Source organism: Sander vitreus, chromosome 9 (assembly GCF_031162955.1).
Source record: "Sander vitreus isolate 19-12246 chromosome 9, sanVit1, whole genome shotgun sequence".
NCBI lineage: Eukaryota > Metazoa > Chordata > Actinopteri > Perciformes > Percidae > Sander > Sander vitreus.
The window spans coordinates 28,752,652-28,771,257 of NC_135863.1; the positions used below are offsets into that span (position 1 = coordinate 28,752,652).

General features: G+C 41.0%; 1 protein-coding gene across 8 annotated transcripts in view; it reads right to left on the reverse strand.

Moving 5' to 3' along the window:
- Positions 1–1,011: 1,011 nt before the first annotated feature.
- szt2 (SZT2 subunit of KICSTOR complex) overlaps positions 1,012–18,606 on the reverse strand; it is a 154,158-nt gene continuing 136,563 nt past the window's right edge. For 6 of the 8 annotated variants that reach the window (XM_078259548.1, XM_078259545.1, XM_078259546.1 and 3 more), the window contains 8 exons: positions 14,770–14,835; positions 11,653–11,866; positions 10,352–10,529; positions 8,988–9,110; positions 6,338–6,854; positions 4,665–4,775; positions 2,503–2,571; positions 1,012–2,410 (listed from right to left, as the gene is read on the reverse strand). In XM_078259548.1, the coding sequence (XP_078115674.1) occupies positions 2,267–2,410; positions 2,503–2,571; positions 4,665–4,775; positions 6,338–6,854; positions 8,988–9,110; positions 10,352–10,529; positions 11,653–11,866; positions 14,770–14,835 (1,422 nt within the window). In that variant the 3' untranslated portion in view covers positions 1,012–2,266. The remainder of the gene's footprint in view (positions 2,411–2,502; positions 2,572–4,664; positions 4,776–6,337; positions 6,855–8,987; positions 9,111–10,351; positions 10,530–11,652; positions 11,867–14,769; positions 14,836–18,606) is intronic. The other 2 variants (XM_078259549.1, XM_078259547.1) reach the window with 1 other exon arrangement.

An 18,606-nucleotide genomic window follows, 5' to 3' on the forward strand; every position in this document is an offset into this window, starting at 1 on the left:
CGTCTTTAGTCAGCCAATCAAACATGGCAAGTGACGGGCTAGGATAAGTCCTCACCACGGAACATTGAACCTATTAATTTAAAGGGGAACTATGCCGTTTATTTTAGCTTCATTTACCTTAACTGAACAGCTTCGGAGTCATTGGAATGGTTATATGACTTTTCGGGTTGAATGGTGGTCGTCTCGCTCACCGCCGAAGCAGAAAGCTAGGAAAGCATTGTCGGAGGAACAGAGAAAGAGGAAACGGCAGAGGAGTCAGACCGAGCGAGGAGTCAGACACAAGTAAACATAGGAGCTGCCAAATATCTATTCTGAAGCTGTAGGGGGAGCTCTGTAGAGAAACCTGCGAGCAAAGAAGCCAGAAAACAGCAACGAAATGGCCAAAACTGCATAGCGCCTCTTTAAGACTGTTAAGTGTTTCCCACTCTAATTGGTTAGTGGAGGTGATGACCGATGCTACTGAGTTTTTCCCAACACGTTCATGATTTATTACTGTGAAGTGAACTCAGGATGTGATGGATCCATCACCTAAGCTGAAATGGACAGATCCTGATGCATCTTGTCTATTTATGTAGTTATGAGATGACTGTTTAAGTAACTGCTTTGCTCAACAATTACGTGGCCTTTGCCGTCTAAAGCTGGGCAGCCACTTAAGGTTGAGGGCAGTTTTAACCCTGATTGGTCGCCCTGACTAATTCTTTTAGAATTGGCCCGAATGTCCCGTTGTCTTCTGTGAATAGTCTTCTTCTGTATTGGAACTGACTAAACCGACTGGGGATTCCGTGCCAACGTTGCGTGTGAGCTCCACATTGTGGCTGCTCAGTCGATCTAACAGTGTGAAGGTAAACGTCGAGGAGAAAGGCTGATTATAATGTGTAGTGTTAAGAGTTAACCCAACGTACTAAATGAATAAACGCAGTGTCTACCCAGCTTTATGTAGCAGCTCTGCTAATGTTCCTTGAGGCTTTATATTAGGTTTTTATAATCCATTTCTTCTATTGTTAGCGGAAGTTTGTTTTTATTTAGGGGAGGGGCTGTACCACCGCTATAATACACTGGGAAACCCTGTTCATACATTGCAGGTTAGCTTGGCTCAATACATTTTACTATAGGCAACTTTCTACACGTTTTGCACTCCATATGTGCACAGAGAACATGACAGTACGGAAACTTGTAAACTTCCCTAATGCTTGTTATATACTATATACGCATACTCTGCAGCTGCAATGTGAACACTGTTGTTCATACTGCAACTGCATACTGTGGATCTGGAGGATTGGAAAGTGACTGTGATGCAGACCACTAGAAATATAACTTAACATGGTGACACACATACCGCCACCATCCTTCTTGGGTTTAATTCCATATTGTGGACGTGTAGCGTTAATGTCTGCATACAAACAACGCTCCGCAGGAATACAGGATGTATGGGCTGGTTCTCATGCTCACATGAACGTGTAGTCAAAATAACGGCTGAGACTGAACTGGCTAATGGAGGTTTTCTACACACCAGTTAGGAGCCATTTAGTTTTTAAATCACATTTTTCCCTGACTGGTTTGGGGTTAGGTCTGGGCTTCTGTCTGGTCCATTCAGGTTTAAATGCATCGTGTGCACTAGCAGGATGTTGCATTCACACAGTGGCATCACTGTCCAGCAGAGCGCTGCTCCGTGATAGCAAGGCAGAGGTGAGCTCAACACCACGGTGAGTGGTGGAGCTGCCAAGAGGATTTTCCCCAAATTAGTCTTGCATGTCTAGACCTTCCTCCACAGCGCTGCGAAGGAAGGTCTGGCTAGTCCACACAGCATTCCAGGATGGGAGAAAAACGTCCTCTGGTTTATTGGCATTTCTTTAAACCAATCACACACTCCAGACGGAGCCACGGTGCCTCTGCAAAATAGCCTCGGGAAGGAACTTGTTTTGGTGGAACGTGTGTACGTTCAAAAGTTGTTTTAGTCGTGTAACAGAAAACTCAGATTGGACAGATAGTCTAGCTAGCTGTCTGGATTTACCCTGCAGAGATCTGAGGAGCAGTTAACCATAGTCCTCAGAAATCCACCGGAGTTTAGAACGCAAACACAAAAAAAAGAGGGAGGTAACAGACATTCGGCGGAATTTCTGGCTGCACCAGAGCAATCCCGGAAGTGGAACGTGGTGGATATAGACTAACCCCAAATCAACTCATTGGAAAAACTTGGTTTTCCTCTAATGTTGCTTCCTGTTTCCATATGTGGAGGTTGATCGTAGTAGTGGAGGTTTGTGCAGCTCTATAACAGGCCTGTCCAGAGGTTGTAGCAGGCCGTGTTGATAACAGATTCCAGGTGATGATACATGGACACCAGCTGGGGGGGGGGGCTGCTGCCGGCCGGCTGCTGCGACGGCAGCGGCTCCCGAAACACAACCTTTAGACTCTGTAGGAGGAACATAACAGAGAAGAAGCATTGCTGATATGTTTGCACAACTATACTTTAATATTATGGATCATATCAATAAAATAACTCACTGTTTTTCCAGCTTGGGCGTCCAAAAAGACCAAAACAAAGCAGTCAGTGAACTTCTGGTTCAGAACAGCCTGAAACGAAGATGACAGATAAGATGGAGATTTAAAAGTCTGCTTACAAGGATTCATTCTTTTGATCTTCTTTTTTTGGTGACAATAAAAAGTTCAAATGTTAAAATGCATAGCTGTATATTAATATAAGGGCTGGGTGCCCAATTCAATACTTTTTAGGCACCAACCTAAGTGCCTCTAAAGTATTGAGTCTCGAAAAACGCCTCGTCATTCAAAACCCAATTTCAATACCTAAGGGGTGAATCTCATCAGAGTCAGTGAGCCAATCAGCACGTAGCATGCTTCTACCAAGATCTAATGATGTCTGTGATTGGCTGTCTAATGTTACACGTCATAGAGACACGCAGGAAGTTACACCGAGACGGCTCACGTAGTAGGAGATGAAAAATAAATACAAAGATTTGTGCCGTAATGTGTAATGTTGTCATTTCTTTTTGTATTAAAAAAGCAAAGGTGGAAAGAGTACAAAAGTAAAAGGACTATTTGATGAACTTTTACTTAAGTTAGGGTGACCAGATTTCCCGGAACTAAAACTGGGACACTTCGCCCGTGACAATAGTGCTCGTGCACGTACACGCTATTTAACGTAAACATGTGCCAGCCCAGGTCAGACATAGACACAGACAGATAAGACACAGTTTTGCCAACAGCACACATAGGCCTACTGCTCACAACATAATGGGGTATCTCAGTTAATATTCATGAATTTTCTTGGTACGTAGCCTACATATCTAAGAAATAATAGGCTATTAAAAGACACTGAGTGAGTTTCGTGTGGGACCAACTTTATTTTTCAGAATTAAAGCATTCTTTTGGAAAATGCACCCACTGAACTTGTGAAAAGATATTTTTCATTGCATGGCACTAAACAAATTATTTGGAACTGCTGCCACAGGCTTGAACTAACGTTATGGTAACACTACATGAATTATGAATGCATGCATGAATTAATTCATGTGTTTGTGCATTACTTACATTCCTTTAGATCTTATGAATCATCAGGAATTGACATGAGTTCATCGCCTCTCATTCATGACCTCATGCATGAACAACGCATCAACTAAAGCATTAGGTAAGGTGGCTACATCATTATGCCCAAGTTGTGTTCAAATCAGAATTTGTGCAGTGATGACCACGCTTAATAAATCATAATTCATAATGATGTGCCCGCATACCTAATGCTTAAGTTGTGTTGTTCATGTATGGTCACGAATGACAGACTATGAGCACGTCAATTCCTGATGATTCATGGGATATTAAGGAATGCAGTAACACATAAATCATTAATTACATAATGCATAATAATACATAGCCTACATCAGTTAATTCATGCAAGAATTCATGTACCCTTACCGTAAAGTGTTACCAGTGTTATTCTAACCAACAACACACACACAAAAAATGTAATCTCATTTGATAGAGCAGATAGCTTCCCTATTGGAAACATCCAACATCTTGATGTGGGTCTGGCTTGTCAGGCTAATACAATGAATAAAACACTCAAATTTCAATAAAAGTAGTGATCATTAATTGCACTTGCGAAGAGCGTTGTAGGGAACCATCCATGCCATTTTTGGGCAATTTGGTTAAAAAGAAACCCATGTTTCTGATTTAGAGATTTTGAAAACGGGTCAAATTTGACCCAAAGACAGCAGGAGGGTCAAAAGCTGAGGACTTCATGAAGTTACATGAAGTCATTATTAAACATTATTATATTTACTGTTTTTTTCATAGGTTATATGCTGTGAATAATGTTACATATTACAGATTGTTTACAGAAATGTCCTATTTTCAGTGGATTGTTAATTTATTTTGTATAACTTTATTTAACATGATGGTAGAAGGTGTAATATGTAGATGCTGCTGGTGAACTGATATATCATCATCTCATATTATAATGCTCCATGACATGTTTTATACATCGCAATATCTGGCAGAAAAATCACAATTCAGTTTTTTCCCCCAAATCCTTCAGCCCCACTAAAAACCAGAAAACACCAGTTACACATCTTGATTGATTCATCAGTCAGCGTTGATTCTGTTTCATTGTCTCTCATATACAAAGAGAATGGAATAAAGGTGCATCTTCTCACCAGATACTGAATGCCGTTGTCATCAAAGTGTCTGCAGCTCTGAGGGAAGCGGCTCAGCAGGACTTTGATCAGACTCTGGTACCAGGCCGGACTCATGGTCAGGAAACAGTCCTGCACACACACATCACACACAGCTGTCATTCACCATCAACACTATCTGAACACACGTGCACATTCAGCGAAGAAATGACAACTGCTTTTCTTCTGGGGGATCTGTGGGGTTATGATCGAGGTTCAATGCGTTTGCATTGTGTTGAACGCTATTAGAATATGTTTTATGTGAAAACATTACGCCCCGCTATGGCCTGACCTCTTATTAACTCTTATATATATCAACTATTATTTCTAGTCATAGTTCTACTGTCTTTATTATTACTTTATTTGCCACTGTGCCACTGTTGCTCTAGTGGCTGTAATTCTGCACCAAGGCTGAATTTCGGGAAAGAGACTTCAGATACAGTATTAGGGGACCACTAAGGCCTATATAAAGAGACTTCAGATACAGTATTAGGGGACCACTAAGGTCTATATAAAAGAGACTTCAGATACAGTATTAGGGGACCACTAAGGTCTATATAAAAGAGACTTCAGATACAGTATTAGGGGGACCACTAAGGCCTATATAAAAGAGACTTCAGATACAGTATTAGGGGACCACTAAGGTCTATATAAAAGAAACTTCAGATACAGTATTAGGGGACCACTAAGGTCTATATAAAAGAGACTTCAGATACAGTATTAGGGGACCACTAAGGCCTATATAAAAGAGACTTCAGATACAGTATTAGGGGACCACTAAGGTCTATATAAAAGAGACTTCAGATACAGTATTAGGGGACCACTAAGGTCTATATAAAAGAGACTTCAGATACAGTATTAGGGGACCACTAAGGTCTATATAAAGAGACTTCAGATACAGTATTAGGGGACCACTAAGGTCTATATAAAAGAGACTTCAGATACAGTATTAGGGGACCACTAAGGTCTATATAAAAGAGACTTCAGATACAGTATTAGGGGGACCACTAAGGCCTATATAAAAGAGACTTCAGATACAGTATTAGGGGACCACTAAGGTCTATATAAAAGAGACTTCAGATACAGTATTAGGGGGGACCACTAAGGTCTATATAAAAGAGACTTCAGATACAGTATTAGGGGACCACTAAGGTCTATATAAAAGAGACTTCAGATACAGTATTAGGGGACCACTAAGGTCTATATAAAAGAGACTTCAGATACAGTATTAGGGGACCACTAAGGTCTATATAAAAGCATCCAAAAAGCAGCATGTCATAGGACCTTTAATCGTGTTCAAATCGAAATCGCGATTTGAAAGATTAGCGAAGACCGTGTTCAATTGAATGTGGAATACTTAGTTGAATGTTTAACATTTGATTTGATGTTTTTATTCCTCTTTTTATTATATTTACTGTTTTTTAATAAGATACATGCTGGAATAATGTTACATATCACAGATTGTTTACAGAAACTGATGAATGAAAGGATCTTTCATTTGTTTTCTATCACTTTATTTAACATGATGGTAGAAGGTGCAATATGTAGCAACAAAAATAAAAACGCAAATGGAATTATAATTGCAATATCTCGCAGAAAAAAAAAAAACACTTAGAATTTTTCCCCAAATCGTTCAGCCCTGGTGGAAATCTTACCAGTTGTGGGTCAATCTCCCCCACTGAGCGGCTCTGCACGGCCTCCAGCAGCTCCTCCAGCTCGCTGAAGGACAGCTTGGTCAGCTTGAGTTTGTCCAGGGCCAGGTGCTCTCCGTGGAACAGCCTCCTCCACAGGTTGTCCCTGCGGCAGTGTCCCATGGCCTGCTCCACGCTGGCCTGGATCTGTCTGCGGGCCGACGCCACCTCGTTGTGGAGCAGCGGGAACAGAGGGGAGGGGTAGAGCAGCCCCTGAGCCTCGGGGCCCGCCCCCGCCAGAGGGTAAAACTCGTTGCCGTCGCTGGGCGCCAAGGCGGCTGCAGCTTCAGATGGTGTTTCCTCCCAGAGGTCCTGGTCGCCGCCACGTGACCCGCCGGCCTCAGCCTGGTCCGGTGGTGGGCGGCCACCCAGCTCGCCAGGATCACGGTGGATCTGAGGAAGCTTCTTGAAACGGCGCATGTCAGCAGTGAGGCGGGGGAAGAGCTCTCTCTGACTTGTCATGATCACATAGAATCGCAACCTACACATAAAGATATATGACAATTAAGAACGGCATTCATTGCAATTGCAGCATATGCTTCTTGAGATTGCAGCCGGATTAATACGTACCAGATATATCTGTATTGTTGTAGAAAGTTATTACTATGTAAAGATGAACTGGTCATGACTGTTATAACTGTCAATCATTCATTAAAAGCAAGACTATGTAACAGCCGCCACTGTGGCCTCTGGTAATTACATGACATTGGAATTTAATTTCCCAACATTCTTTCACGTTATGTGCAAGTTGTCTGAAAGCTTTACAGATATGGATGAAGCGGAGCAGTACCATTGGAAAATGTGGAGGAAGGGTAGCCAATAGTTCAAGCGAGACAAGACTATAGGACATGACAAAGACATTTTAAAAATGGCAGAGCTAGGCTACTTACTTCGCCCAGGCACAGAGACGAACAGTTGCTTTAAAACAGCTGGGAGGAGATTGGACGGGAATTAAATGGGAGTTGGATGAAGGCAAAGGAAAAGTATAGGTCCGGGTGAGACTGATTAGTTTGAGCCCCCTTTAGTGGATGTATTGCTTAACATCCATGCCAACATAAAGAACACATGGAAGTATGCGGGCAGTGATACTTACATCGTTTGAAAAGGACATGGCTCTATTTTCGTACGTAACAGGGAGCATAAATGAGCCTTAAGTGTACTGAAGTGCAACATTGTATTTTATTGCTTATGAATTCTATGAACTTTTCATAAGTGAGAGGCAGGATGTATTATTCCTTTTCTTTCAAAACATAGTAAGAAAGACATTTAAAGAATTATGATCAAGACAGCTGGGACATTTCACAGTGTAAGAATAAACTTGTCATGGACATGTACGGTATATCTTTAGTTCAAAATCTATTGTCATATTTGCTGTAAAGGCGTATTCAAGTTTCAGCAGTAAAAACAAGGGTCTTGTGTTGCGTATTGGTCGGCGCAATATTTACCACTCCGAAACTCCCGGTGTATGCTGTTATTTGATTATTAATGTTTTTGTCTGGTGTCAATATGAGGCCAGTTTGTTATTGTACAGTTCTGAAAATTCAGTCACAATAGTAGGCTAATCATTTTTTGGTCCATATTTCAGTTCAAGCAGTGCTAAGTCAACGCAACAAATCTGAACTTTCGCAGTGCACCCTGCTCAGCTTGGCACAAAACAACCGTAAACGCAGAGCCGTCGCAACACACCACATAGTAGTGATGCCCAAATGAAGCTTCATGAAGCATTTTCTTTATTCTCTGAGCCCATGAGATGGCACTTTCTGTTTAACTAAGGGTAGAAAGCACACCAGTCTATATCAACGACATTCCACTACCGGGATTGTGTAGGTGCTGCCGGAAATTCCGCCGGATGTCCGTAATTTTCCGGCCATATGTCCGTCCCCTTCCTCTTCCTTTGTGTTATTTCTGAGGACTATGGTTAACTGCTCCTCAGATCTCTGCAGGGTAAATCCAGACAGCTAGCTAGACTATCTGTCCAATCTGAGTTTTCTGTTGCACGACTAAAACAACTTTGGAACGTACACACGTTCCACCAAAACAAGTTCCTTCCCGAGGCTATTTTGCAGAGGCACCGTTGCGCCGTCCGGTGCTTAGTACCACCCAAGACGATTGTGATTGGTTTAAAGAAATGCCAATAAACTAGAGCAAGTTTTTCTCCTATCCTGGAATGCTGTGTGGACTAGCCAGACAACAATGTGAATATGCCTTGTTTAATGTTTATTTTTCAACTGTAAAATGTTCTGCTGAGTGCAATTATTTACTAACCAAAGGGATCTTTATCAAAAACGAAATGTTAGCATTATGTTTTTCTATAAAAAGAATTTAAAATATATTTAGCAAAATATAGTCTGATTTTATTTAAACACAAATATCAGCATCAACTTAAAAATCCAGTATCAATCAGACTAGTTTAGATAATCAATGTGGACAATTGCTATCTACGACCAAACTAAGGCTGCTATGAACTATTATTTTCATAGTCAAGTCACTAGTATTGCAGTTAATCAATTAATAAATACAATTTCCACCAAAAAAAAGCCAAGTGGAAAATCTTTTTGCTTTTATGGGCTCACGCTTTATGTTTTCCTTAATCCGTTCTTTCATATCTCTTTACCTCAGCAGATGCCTCTCCCCGTCAGACTGTTCCTCGAATGGAGCGGCATTATGGCACACCACCAGCGACACGTCAAAGTCATCATGGTGGTGCAGGCCTTCCAGATCCTTGTAAGAACCCGAACTTAAGCAAGAAAGAAGAGAAGAAAGAGAAAGTTGAAATTAAGCGGTTTATTCAGATTCGGAAAACTTTATTAATCCCCAAGGGGCAATTCATTTTTACAGTCTATCCCATCCATGTAATAAATAAGTACGTCAACAATCAGCATTGACATCAACATGCCAGTGGCAACAAGAGCATAGATCAGATCAACGGTTTGTATTCAGTAGCCTAATGGCCGAAGGAATGAAAGAATTCACATTCCGATTAGTTTTCCAGGCAGGAACATAAAAGGGTTAAACTGAAGGGCTGGCCTGACGGCATAACAACAAATTCACTAAAAAGTGCATGGTCAGGTTGAGTTATTTTTTTCAGCTTTCTGAACTAGGGCTGCACAACAAACCGTGTGTTAAATTTAAAACAAATGGAAAGGAAATCATTTCTAACATCCTTTCATTAAACAAACTGAAGACTGATTTGAACATAAAGACAGCACTAAAAAAAGAACAACAGTTACATTGTAATGTGCAGTGCTCTACTGATATTTTCTTTCAGCTAACACAAAAAATCTAGTAGCGTCTATCGCGATATGTTGCAACCTTTCGTGATATGTGTATTGCGCCAGTTGATACTGCGATGACGATTAAAAAAACAAGTGTGCAGCCCTATCTGAACCACCCGTATCTTCCGCAGAGAGCTGAGGTCTCTCTGCTGGACTCCAGTGATCTTGGAGCAGACCTGGAACGGTTTTTGTCCTTCACAGACAACCCATTATGTCATGAGAATAAGAGATGGGTCTCGAAACCTGGTTCTGATTCCAAATTTCTCAAAACCCAAAAATCAATAAGGTCCGAGCTTATCGATACTGCAATCGAGACTAGTAGATCATATAATGTTATGTCTAAAAATAGATACGTGCGCGAATCGGAACAATGATTTACGAGCACAGTGTGCGCGCAAAGACCAGAGGCAAAGATTAGCCCCCCCACCGCAAATCATTGAAAACATAGTCGGACTGGATACCGAGAGCACCGCTCTCTATGGGCCGCTTAATCAACGACAGAGACAGAAGAAATCAAACAGTCACAGACTCACAGTTTTTGCAATAGAAGCAATAATAGTTCTGTTAAGATGAAGAATTTGTCGTCTCGTCTTACTACCAAATAATAGAAAAGTATCGATAATGGTATCGATAAAGACTCGGATTGTTAAGCAGTCTCGAAAATGGTATCAATATCAATAATAATTGTTGAATGTATTTTCACCTGTTCCACAGAGCCACCAGTGCATACTCGTGCAGGTCAGGGGTCCCTTTCTTGTTGTCGGTGGCGACCGCAGCCTTGGACATGCGGAGCGGCTTCATGCCGTAGGTGCTGGCGTGGTCCGTGATGTAGTTGTAGAGCTGATGAGCAGTTATCATCCCCGTGGAGATGGACAAGCTCCCTGATGTACACAAGGATCAGAGGCTCTCATGAAGATAATCACAGAGCTTTTAAAACCCTTCATGCGAAAACATGATGCAAATATCTCTCTTTTATCTCTTCAATGACTCAGAAATAACTCCTCCTAAGACGGAAACAGCAGTGATAAGGAAAGGAAAACAAATGAAAGCAGTTAGGATTTATATCATCTCTTTTGTGTGGCAGTGAAACATTTTGAAAAACGATTTTTTTAAGGGGATTCTCTTTTGGCCAGCAGTGAGCAGTAAAGGGAGCTGGAGGAGACACCAGACATTTAGCGCAGGTTAATAGCTAGACTCACAACTGAGACCCGCGCCAACATTACTGTCTTTAAGAAGCTGTAGCGGGCTGGCTTCTATAGCTAGGAGGAGATATCAGTATCATATGAAAGTAGAAGGCCTAAGGCATGATATGACATGACATGCTAGCTTCTCGGAAATAAGGCTAAATAACGCTCCAAAGTTTGACTAAATTTCGGTGAGGGAAAAACTTGCAGGAAATTTTCAAAGGGGTCCCTTGACCTCTCACCTCAATATCTCTGAATGAAATCCAAAAAATTATAAGACATAATAGAGCATAATATTCTTTAATCACAATATATTAGGCCCTTATACACGCTAAACATTAACAAAAACGGGTCTATGGTGGGTATCTAAGGGTTAAAGGAACACACCGACTTATTGGGACTTTAGCTTATTCACCATAACCCCCAGAGTTAGATACATACCCTCCTCATCTCCGTGCGTGTCGTAACTCTGTCTGACGGACCCACCACTAGCCTCGCTTAGCACAGATCCTGGAGGTAACCAGCTCCATCTAGCCTACTGCTCCCAATAAGTGACATTAAGTAACATTTTCCTATTTACATGATGTGATTTTTATAGTCACAGCGTGTACAAATAACAAGGTCACAAGAGACACAGCCATCTTCTAACCGTATACATACGGTAATGCCACAACTGTTTAACGACATGGTATTCTGATGTAGCCATTTGCTCTTTTAAGCACAAACCTTTAGTGAATCTGCCTATTTCTGGTGATTCTAGATTTCCGCAGCAATTGGGAGTTGCACGGTAACTTTAAATATTACTTTACACCAAAGTCACCTTGGAAGACATGGTTGCGGCCAAACTTGGGAATATCCGGGTGATGGGAGATGAAGTCGTCCAGGAAGTCGGTGAGCTGGTAGCCCTGGCGTAGCGTCATGTGGCAGCCAACCAAGTACTGGTGAACCACTCGCAGGTGGAAGTCATAGCTGAAGGAGTGAACGTGCATCAAGTCCCGCACCTTATCACACTCCTCAGTGAAGAGCATGGAGAGCTAAAACAGAGGGGTGGACACAGTCATTAACAGCACAGAATGACTAGCGGATAGTCACAGGGCGAAAGAAGTCACACTAAACAAGTATGGCCTCAATATCCAGAAGGTACTCTAAGTCCAAACTCAAAGCTGGCCATTATCATTACACAGATCCCTAGAAGATGAATATAATCTGGCATACACCAACACTTTCCCTAAATAGTTGAACCTGTTTTGCATTTGAAGGTTGAACACCCTGCCATTCCAGCTGCTCCCAGCTTTGACTGCTTTAGGCCCTGCTGCTCTGTGACTCCCATTGCACCTTGGCGAGAGCCTTTTGTTAGCAACTTTTGATTCATAATAGTATTTTATTTAATTAAATCCAACATCAAAGGGGGCTGACAAAAGCATTAATTGCAAATGCCGTGAGAGGCTACTGTGTGCAGGTAATTACAGCACAATGGGAGTTTACAGGGAGAGCTGAATGCTACTCACGCGTTTACTTTCATCTGGACCATTTGCCTGGCACCTATACAAATAGGCTTTATTAATCAAAGAGGCAAGAAAAACTGCATAGTTTTCTTAAGAAAAACTTTTATCTCTATGTCAGTGTCTGGAATCATTCAGCCCCTTTTCCTGTTGTACTAGCATACGGGCAGGAGATTATTCACCATCATCACTAACCTCAACACACAGATGAGAAAGAAGAATATTCTTTTGGCACAGAGGTATGAAAAGATGAACTTTAACTTTTCTCTCCCTGGTGGTATTCCCGCAGTCTGTCAGACAAATGAAGTGTGATCTCTTAGTCTGCTATCGATGGAGCCAGGAGGCCACTGGGACTTCAGATACCTCTTTAGTACATTTCCTGCATGTGTCCTCTTAACTATCAAGCTAACATTTATTATTTCCTAACATGTAATCTGAAATGGTTCTAGCTAATTAAACGCCCTGTGTAACTTTGACAGAATAAATTGTCAGGTTAAGACGAGGGGCTGCAGCTCGTATCCTGTCTGCCTCACTCAGTGGAAGTGAAATGAATGACAGTGGCGACATTGATTGAAGAAGCTGTAATAATTTGGGGTCATACAAGAAGAAGACAATACACAAAGCAAGCTGATTAAAATAAAGGCAAGAACAGTCATGATAGGAAAGCTTTAACATGGTGACATCCATCAACATTTCACTTTGAGGTTGTACTCCTGCATTTTCTGTCCAGGAACAACACAATTTGACATGTATTTTATACACAAACACTATGTAATTTTGGTGGAAAGGAAGTATTTTACACACATGTAGCTAGTACAGTGATCTGACAAACCTTTCTAGGTCTTTCTTAGATATACATTCTTTACTTTTCACTATATATTCAATGTGGTAGCAGATTTATTGTCTTCATGTTGCGAGGACCGTAGCTGGGATTATAAAAATACCAAGGTCATGAGTCCAAGTTATGAAATATTACAGACATTAGGAATAATGTTCAAAATAAAGTTTCTCACGGTATGTCCAGAAACCACATATGCCTACATATGATTTTGTTTAGGTATCTATGATCATTTTTACCTTGTCTGCTTGCTGAAAAAAAAGATTGCTTTTTCATATGAATATATTTTGTAGTTTTTTTAGTACCTAAATTCAAATATTAGGTCAGACATTTAGATGTCTGTTTCAATCTTGATCAGGAAAAACAACTTTAGTTTTCTATAAACATATTAGAATGTTGTAAATAATCTGAACTTTTGGCTTATGTGTGAATTGATTCACATGTGAAATGTTGTTTGACATATATATGAATGTATATGTAAAAACAGTGTTGCACATGTGACGTTAAATGTGAAATTGATGTTTTCACAGGTCCTAAATCTGAAAACCACATGAGCCAATATGTAATTTTCTTTCACATGTGAAACATGTTTTACATAAATTGTGAATAGAGTTTTAAGCATACAATATCATGTCTACAAATACTGGATCCAGCCTATAAACTCATATACATGTTTTTATTATATAATGTAGCTCCCCCAACATTGCTACAGTCCTCAAATTCCTTCTTTTTAGTACATCAAATCACTGACTTGCACGCAGTAATTTTGCGTAATTTAAGCTAGTGGGAGCATGTAGAGTTTAAACAGTGGTAGCCCTAGAATCGAACTGTGGGGAACTCCACATCATTTTTGTTCGCTCAAATATGTAGTCATTGAAACATTACCATTAGGAACCAATGGAATTGTAACCAATTTAGTGGCAGAAAATCCAACAAAGTTTTACAGTCTGTCGATATGATCATCTATAGCGAGCAGAGCAGCAGCAGTTTTCAGCCCCATGTTATTCAATAATTAACCCTTTAAACCCCAAAAGATACTAGAATTGAAAGTGGAAGTAGACCTGGAAGAAAGTCCTAGCTCCAGTCAACCCCCTGGCAACCAAAGATGCAAGAAGAAATATAGTAAGATTATTAAAGAAAGGGGAGAGGGGACAACAGTGGTTGAATGGACACTTAGAAAAACACAAGCTGAGACACCCACAACACCCAAACAAGCAAGCAGGGAGATGGACAGCCTGTTGAAAATCAAGAAGGAAAAGGAAATCACAGGGGAGCTTGACTCAGGCCTGAACCTCAAAAAAAGAAAATATTTTAATACCTGACCTTTGCCCAGGTAAAACCAATCTTTGAGACCCTACATCTAGCTAAACCTGGTACTTGCCTTACAGTCAAGCTGTATGTTGTAGCAACTGTAACTTCCACAGATATGAAAGAACACTTCATTGAACACTGAAACTCATTCATTACCAAAGAGACAAAAAGACATGTAGATTTGGAAAGGAAGAGACCAGGACTGATGGCAGCAAGCAGAGCGGCGGGGAGGGGTGAAACCTGATTGTAGTGAGACACCCCTCCCTTGAGAATGGCTGGGACATACCGCACAGTCAGATACTGGGGGGGCATCTGGAAACGGCTTGCACCGAGGTTTGGTGAGGAGGCTGCCCTGATGGAGAGATGACATGAGGTGGGACTAGGCAGACACACAGACACACAGACAGATGGATGGAAAGGAAGACTGAAGAGATACTACAAGAATAAATAAGAACATGGATTTTCAAACCTTTTCCATGGTACAAAAATGCAATGAGACAAACAATACATACACACATTATAGCTGTGGACCTCCATTAGATAAGACTGTTGCCCAGAGGTCAATATAGGAAAAGCATGTCTCTTCTAGATTGGACCATTTCATTGAAAGTCTGGAAGAGGTTGCACTAATTATTGACTAGTCGACTACTAAAACCACTAGTTAGCTCTGTGGCTACAGTGTTTACAGTAGTTCATGTATAAAACAGCAATGCAGTATATACAGTATTTACATACTTTCTGCAACATCATTAAAGGCAAAATTGGTAATGTCGAAAAGCTAGCAAAATTTGAAAGTAGCATCTCCTCGGGGCTCTGTCTAACCCCTCCCCCCGCCCTTGGGGCTCCACCCACACACACAGACGTGCACGAGCACCGCTGCCTTGCTGCTTCAGAGTGGAGCAAGGACCGCAATTTGACTTCATGTCTCATTCAGCGTTAAGCAAACAACGAATATCATCCAGAATGTATAAAGCAAACATGACTACTGGTAGCAATGTGGCGACAACGCACACTGAGCTCAGACTAGTTCATGGTAGGGATAGAGTAGGCACAGCGGGGCAAGGGGGCATTTAATTGATTCTCTCCAAGCAGACCGCAAGGCAGTGATTGGTGGGCATTTTTAAGGGATTACAGCAGCTACAGGTGCTGGTCATATAATTAGAATATCATGAAAAAGTTGATTTATTTCAGTAATTCCATTCAAAAAGTGAAACTTGTATAATGTATACATTCATTCCACACAGACTGACATATTTCAAGTGTTTATTTCTTTTACTTTTGATGATTAGAACTGACAACTAATGAAAACCCCAAATTCAGTATCGCAGAAAATTAGAATATTACTTAAGACCAATACAAAAAAAGGATTTTTAGAAATGTTGGCCAACTGAAAAGTATGAACATGAAAAGTATGAGCATGTACAGCACTCAATACTTAGTTGGGGCTCCTTTTGCCTGAATTACTGCAGCAATGTGGCATGGCATGGAGTTGTGTTATGAGAGCCCAGGTTGCTCTGATAGTGGCCTTCAGCTCTTCTGCATTGTTGGGTCTGGCGTATCGTATCTTCCTCTTCACAATACCCCATAGATTTTCTATTGGGTTAAGGTCAGGCGAGTTCGCTGGCCAATTAAGAACAGGGATACCATGGTCCTTAAACCAGGTACTGGTAGCTTTGGCACTGTGTGCAGGTGCCAAGTCCTGTTGGAAAATGAAATCATCTCCATATGCATCTCCATAAAGTTGGTCAGCAGCAGGAAGCATGAAGTGCTCTAAAACTTCCTGGTAGACGGCTGCGTTGACCCTGGACCTCAGAAAACACAGTGGACCAACACCAGCAGATGACATGGCACCCCAAACCATCACTGACTGTGGAAACTTTACACTGGACTTCAAGCAACGTGGACTCTGTGCCTCTCCTCTCTTCCTCCAGACTCTGGGACCTTGACTTCCAAAGGAAATGCAAAATGTACTTTCATCAGAGAACATAACTTTGGACCACTCAGCAGCAGTCCAGTCCTTTTTGTCTTTAGCCCAGGCGAGACGCTTCTGACGCTGTGTCTTGTTCAGGAGTGGCTTGACACAAGGAATGCGACAGCTGAAACCCATGTCTTGCTTACGTCTGTGCGTGGTGGTTCTTGAAGCTCTGACTCCAGCTGCAGTCCACTCTTTGTGAATCTCCCCCACATTTTTTAATGGGTTTTGTTTCACAGTCCTCTCCAGGGTGCGGTTATCCCTATTGCTTGTACACTTTTTTTTCTACCACATCTTTTCCTTCCCTTCGCCTCTCTATTAATGTGCTTGGACACAGAGCTCTGTGAACAGCCAGCCTCTTTAGCAATGACCTTTTGTGTCTTGCACTCCTTGTGGAAGGTGTCAATGGTCAGCTTTTAGACAGCTGTCAAGTCAGCAGTCTTCCCCATGATTGTGTAGCCTACAGAACTAGACTGAGAGACCATTTAAAGGCCTTTGCAGGTGTTTTGAGTTAATCAGCTGATTAGAGTGTGGCACCAGGTGTCTTCAATATTGAACCTTGTCACAATATTCTAATTTTCTGAGATACTGAATTTGGGGTTTTCATTAGTTGTCAGTTCTAATCATCAAAAGTAAAAGAAATAAACACTTGAAATATATCAGTCTGTGTGGAATGAATGTATACATTATACAAGTTTCACTTTTTGAATGGAATTACTGAAATAAATCAACGTTTTCATGATATTCTAATTATATGACCAGCACCTGTACAGATGACGGATCTTTTTCACACCTTTTTCAAGTTATTTATAGCTGTCAGGGTGTAAAGCCCATTTCAAACAATATATAAAAAAGTGTATATTGGAAAAATGTACCAGCCCTGCCTTTAAGTTGTGGTGCCATGGCAATCCCCTGTTCCCTCTTTATTATTTACTAGTGCATTTTCACAGTATTCTGCTTCTATTTTGTTCAGCATTGCTTTCTTTAGAGTAAGTTATAGATAAAGCTACTCTTAATACTAACTCCTGTATCTGTTTTATTATGAATGGATTTTACTGTGAAGGCAGGGGTAGGTTTTATTGTGAAACAACCACAGGATACAAGCTACAAAGCTGATTCATCCCTCTGTAAACATGTGTACCTTAATGAAGGAGCCATCATACGCCGTGCACTCACCATTGTTCATGACACCAAAGTTTAGCAAAATAGATACTGCTGTGTAAGTTTGCTGACTTTATCACTCTTCTCTTCTGCTATAGGCCTTTTTCTGAGCAGACATTCTGACTAGTCATAGTAGGAAAAGCACAGGTGTTACAAACAACATTAACAGTGCTTCTGTTCTATTCAAGTGTCCCAGTAGGCCATCAGAGTGTGACAGCATGAACAATACCAGGACCCAGAAACTGAAGCAGCTAAATGGAATTCAGCCATCATCCACTTTATCATTCACGCGTGTTCTTTTTCTAATGTGAAATGTCAAATATCTTCTGTGAGAAAGGACACTTTTATTGATGCTGTCATTTCATTGTAAATCATATTCTAAACAGTCTTTTCTCATCTATTAATTATTTAATTAGTATCCCCTAATTAGTGAACTAGTCCATATTGTTTCACATGGAACACAAGAGCCTTTATAGGATGTGTATTGTCATGTGGGTTGCTAAGTCGAGTTGCTGTCAAATTCAATTAATAATTATTATTATTATGACAATTAATGGAACAGTTATTTAGGCCCAGTTTAATGAATTTCAAGCCTTTTTTCAGACTATTTCAGAACATCCTCAGCAGACACAACAGTCGTAACAGATGCATCCTTTCTTCCTTTCTCACCCTGTTGTGCCTGCTCCCGCTGTGCATAAAGCCACCATCTCGCTGACAGTCATTCTCTTACATCACTTTGTAAACATTCTGACAAGAAATCCAGAGGGAAACAATTTCCGCGACATCTTTCAAAACATCCTTCTCTGCCTTTATTGACACAACAAAGTGCACTGATCCAGAAATCTGAAAAGAGATCAGTCACAAGTGCGGGAGAATGAAAACTGTTTGTGATGTTACCTAATATAGTACCAGGGTTTAAGCAGGAAATTAAGACATGGGGTGATGGCAGATGGGCTTAGAGTTACATCTGAAAGGCCTGAAATAAAAAAA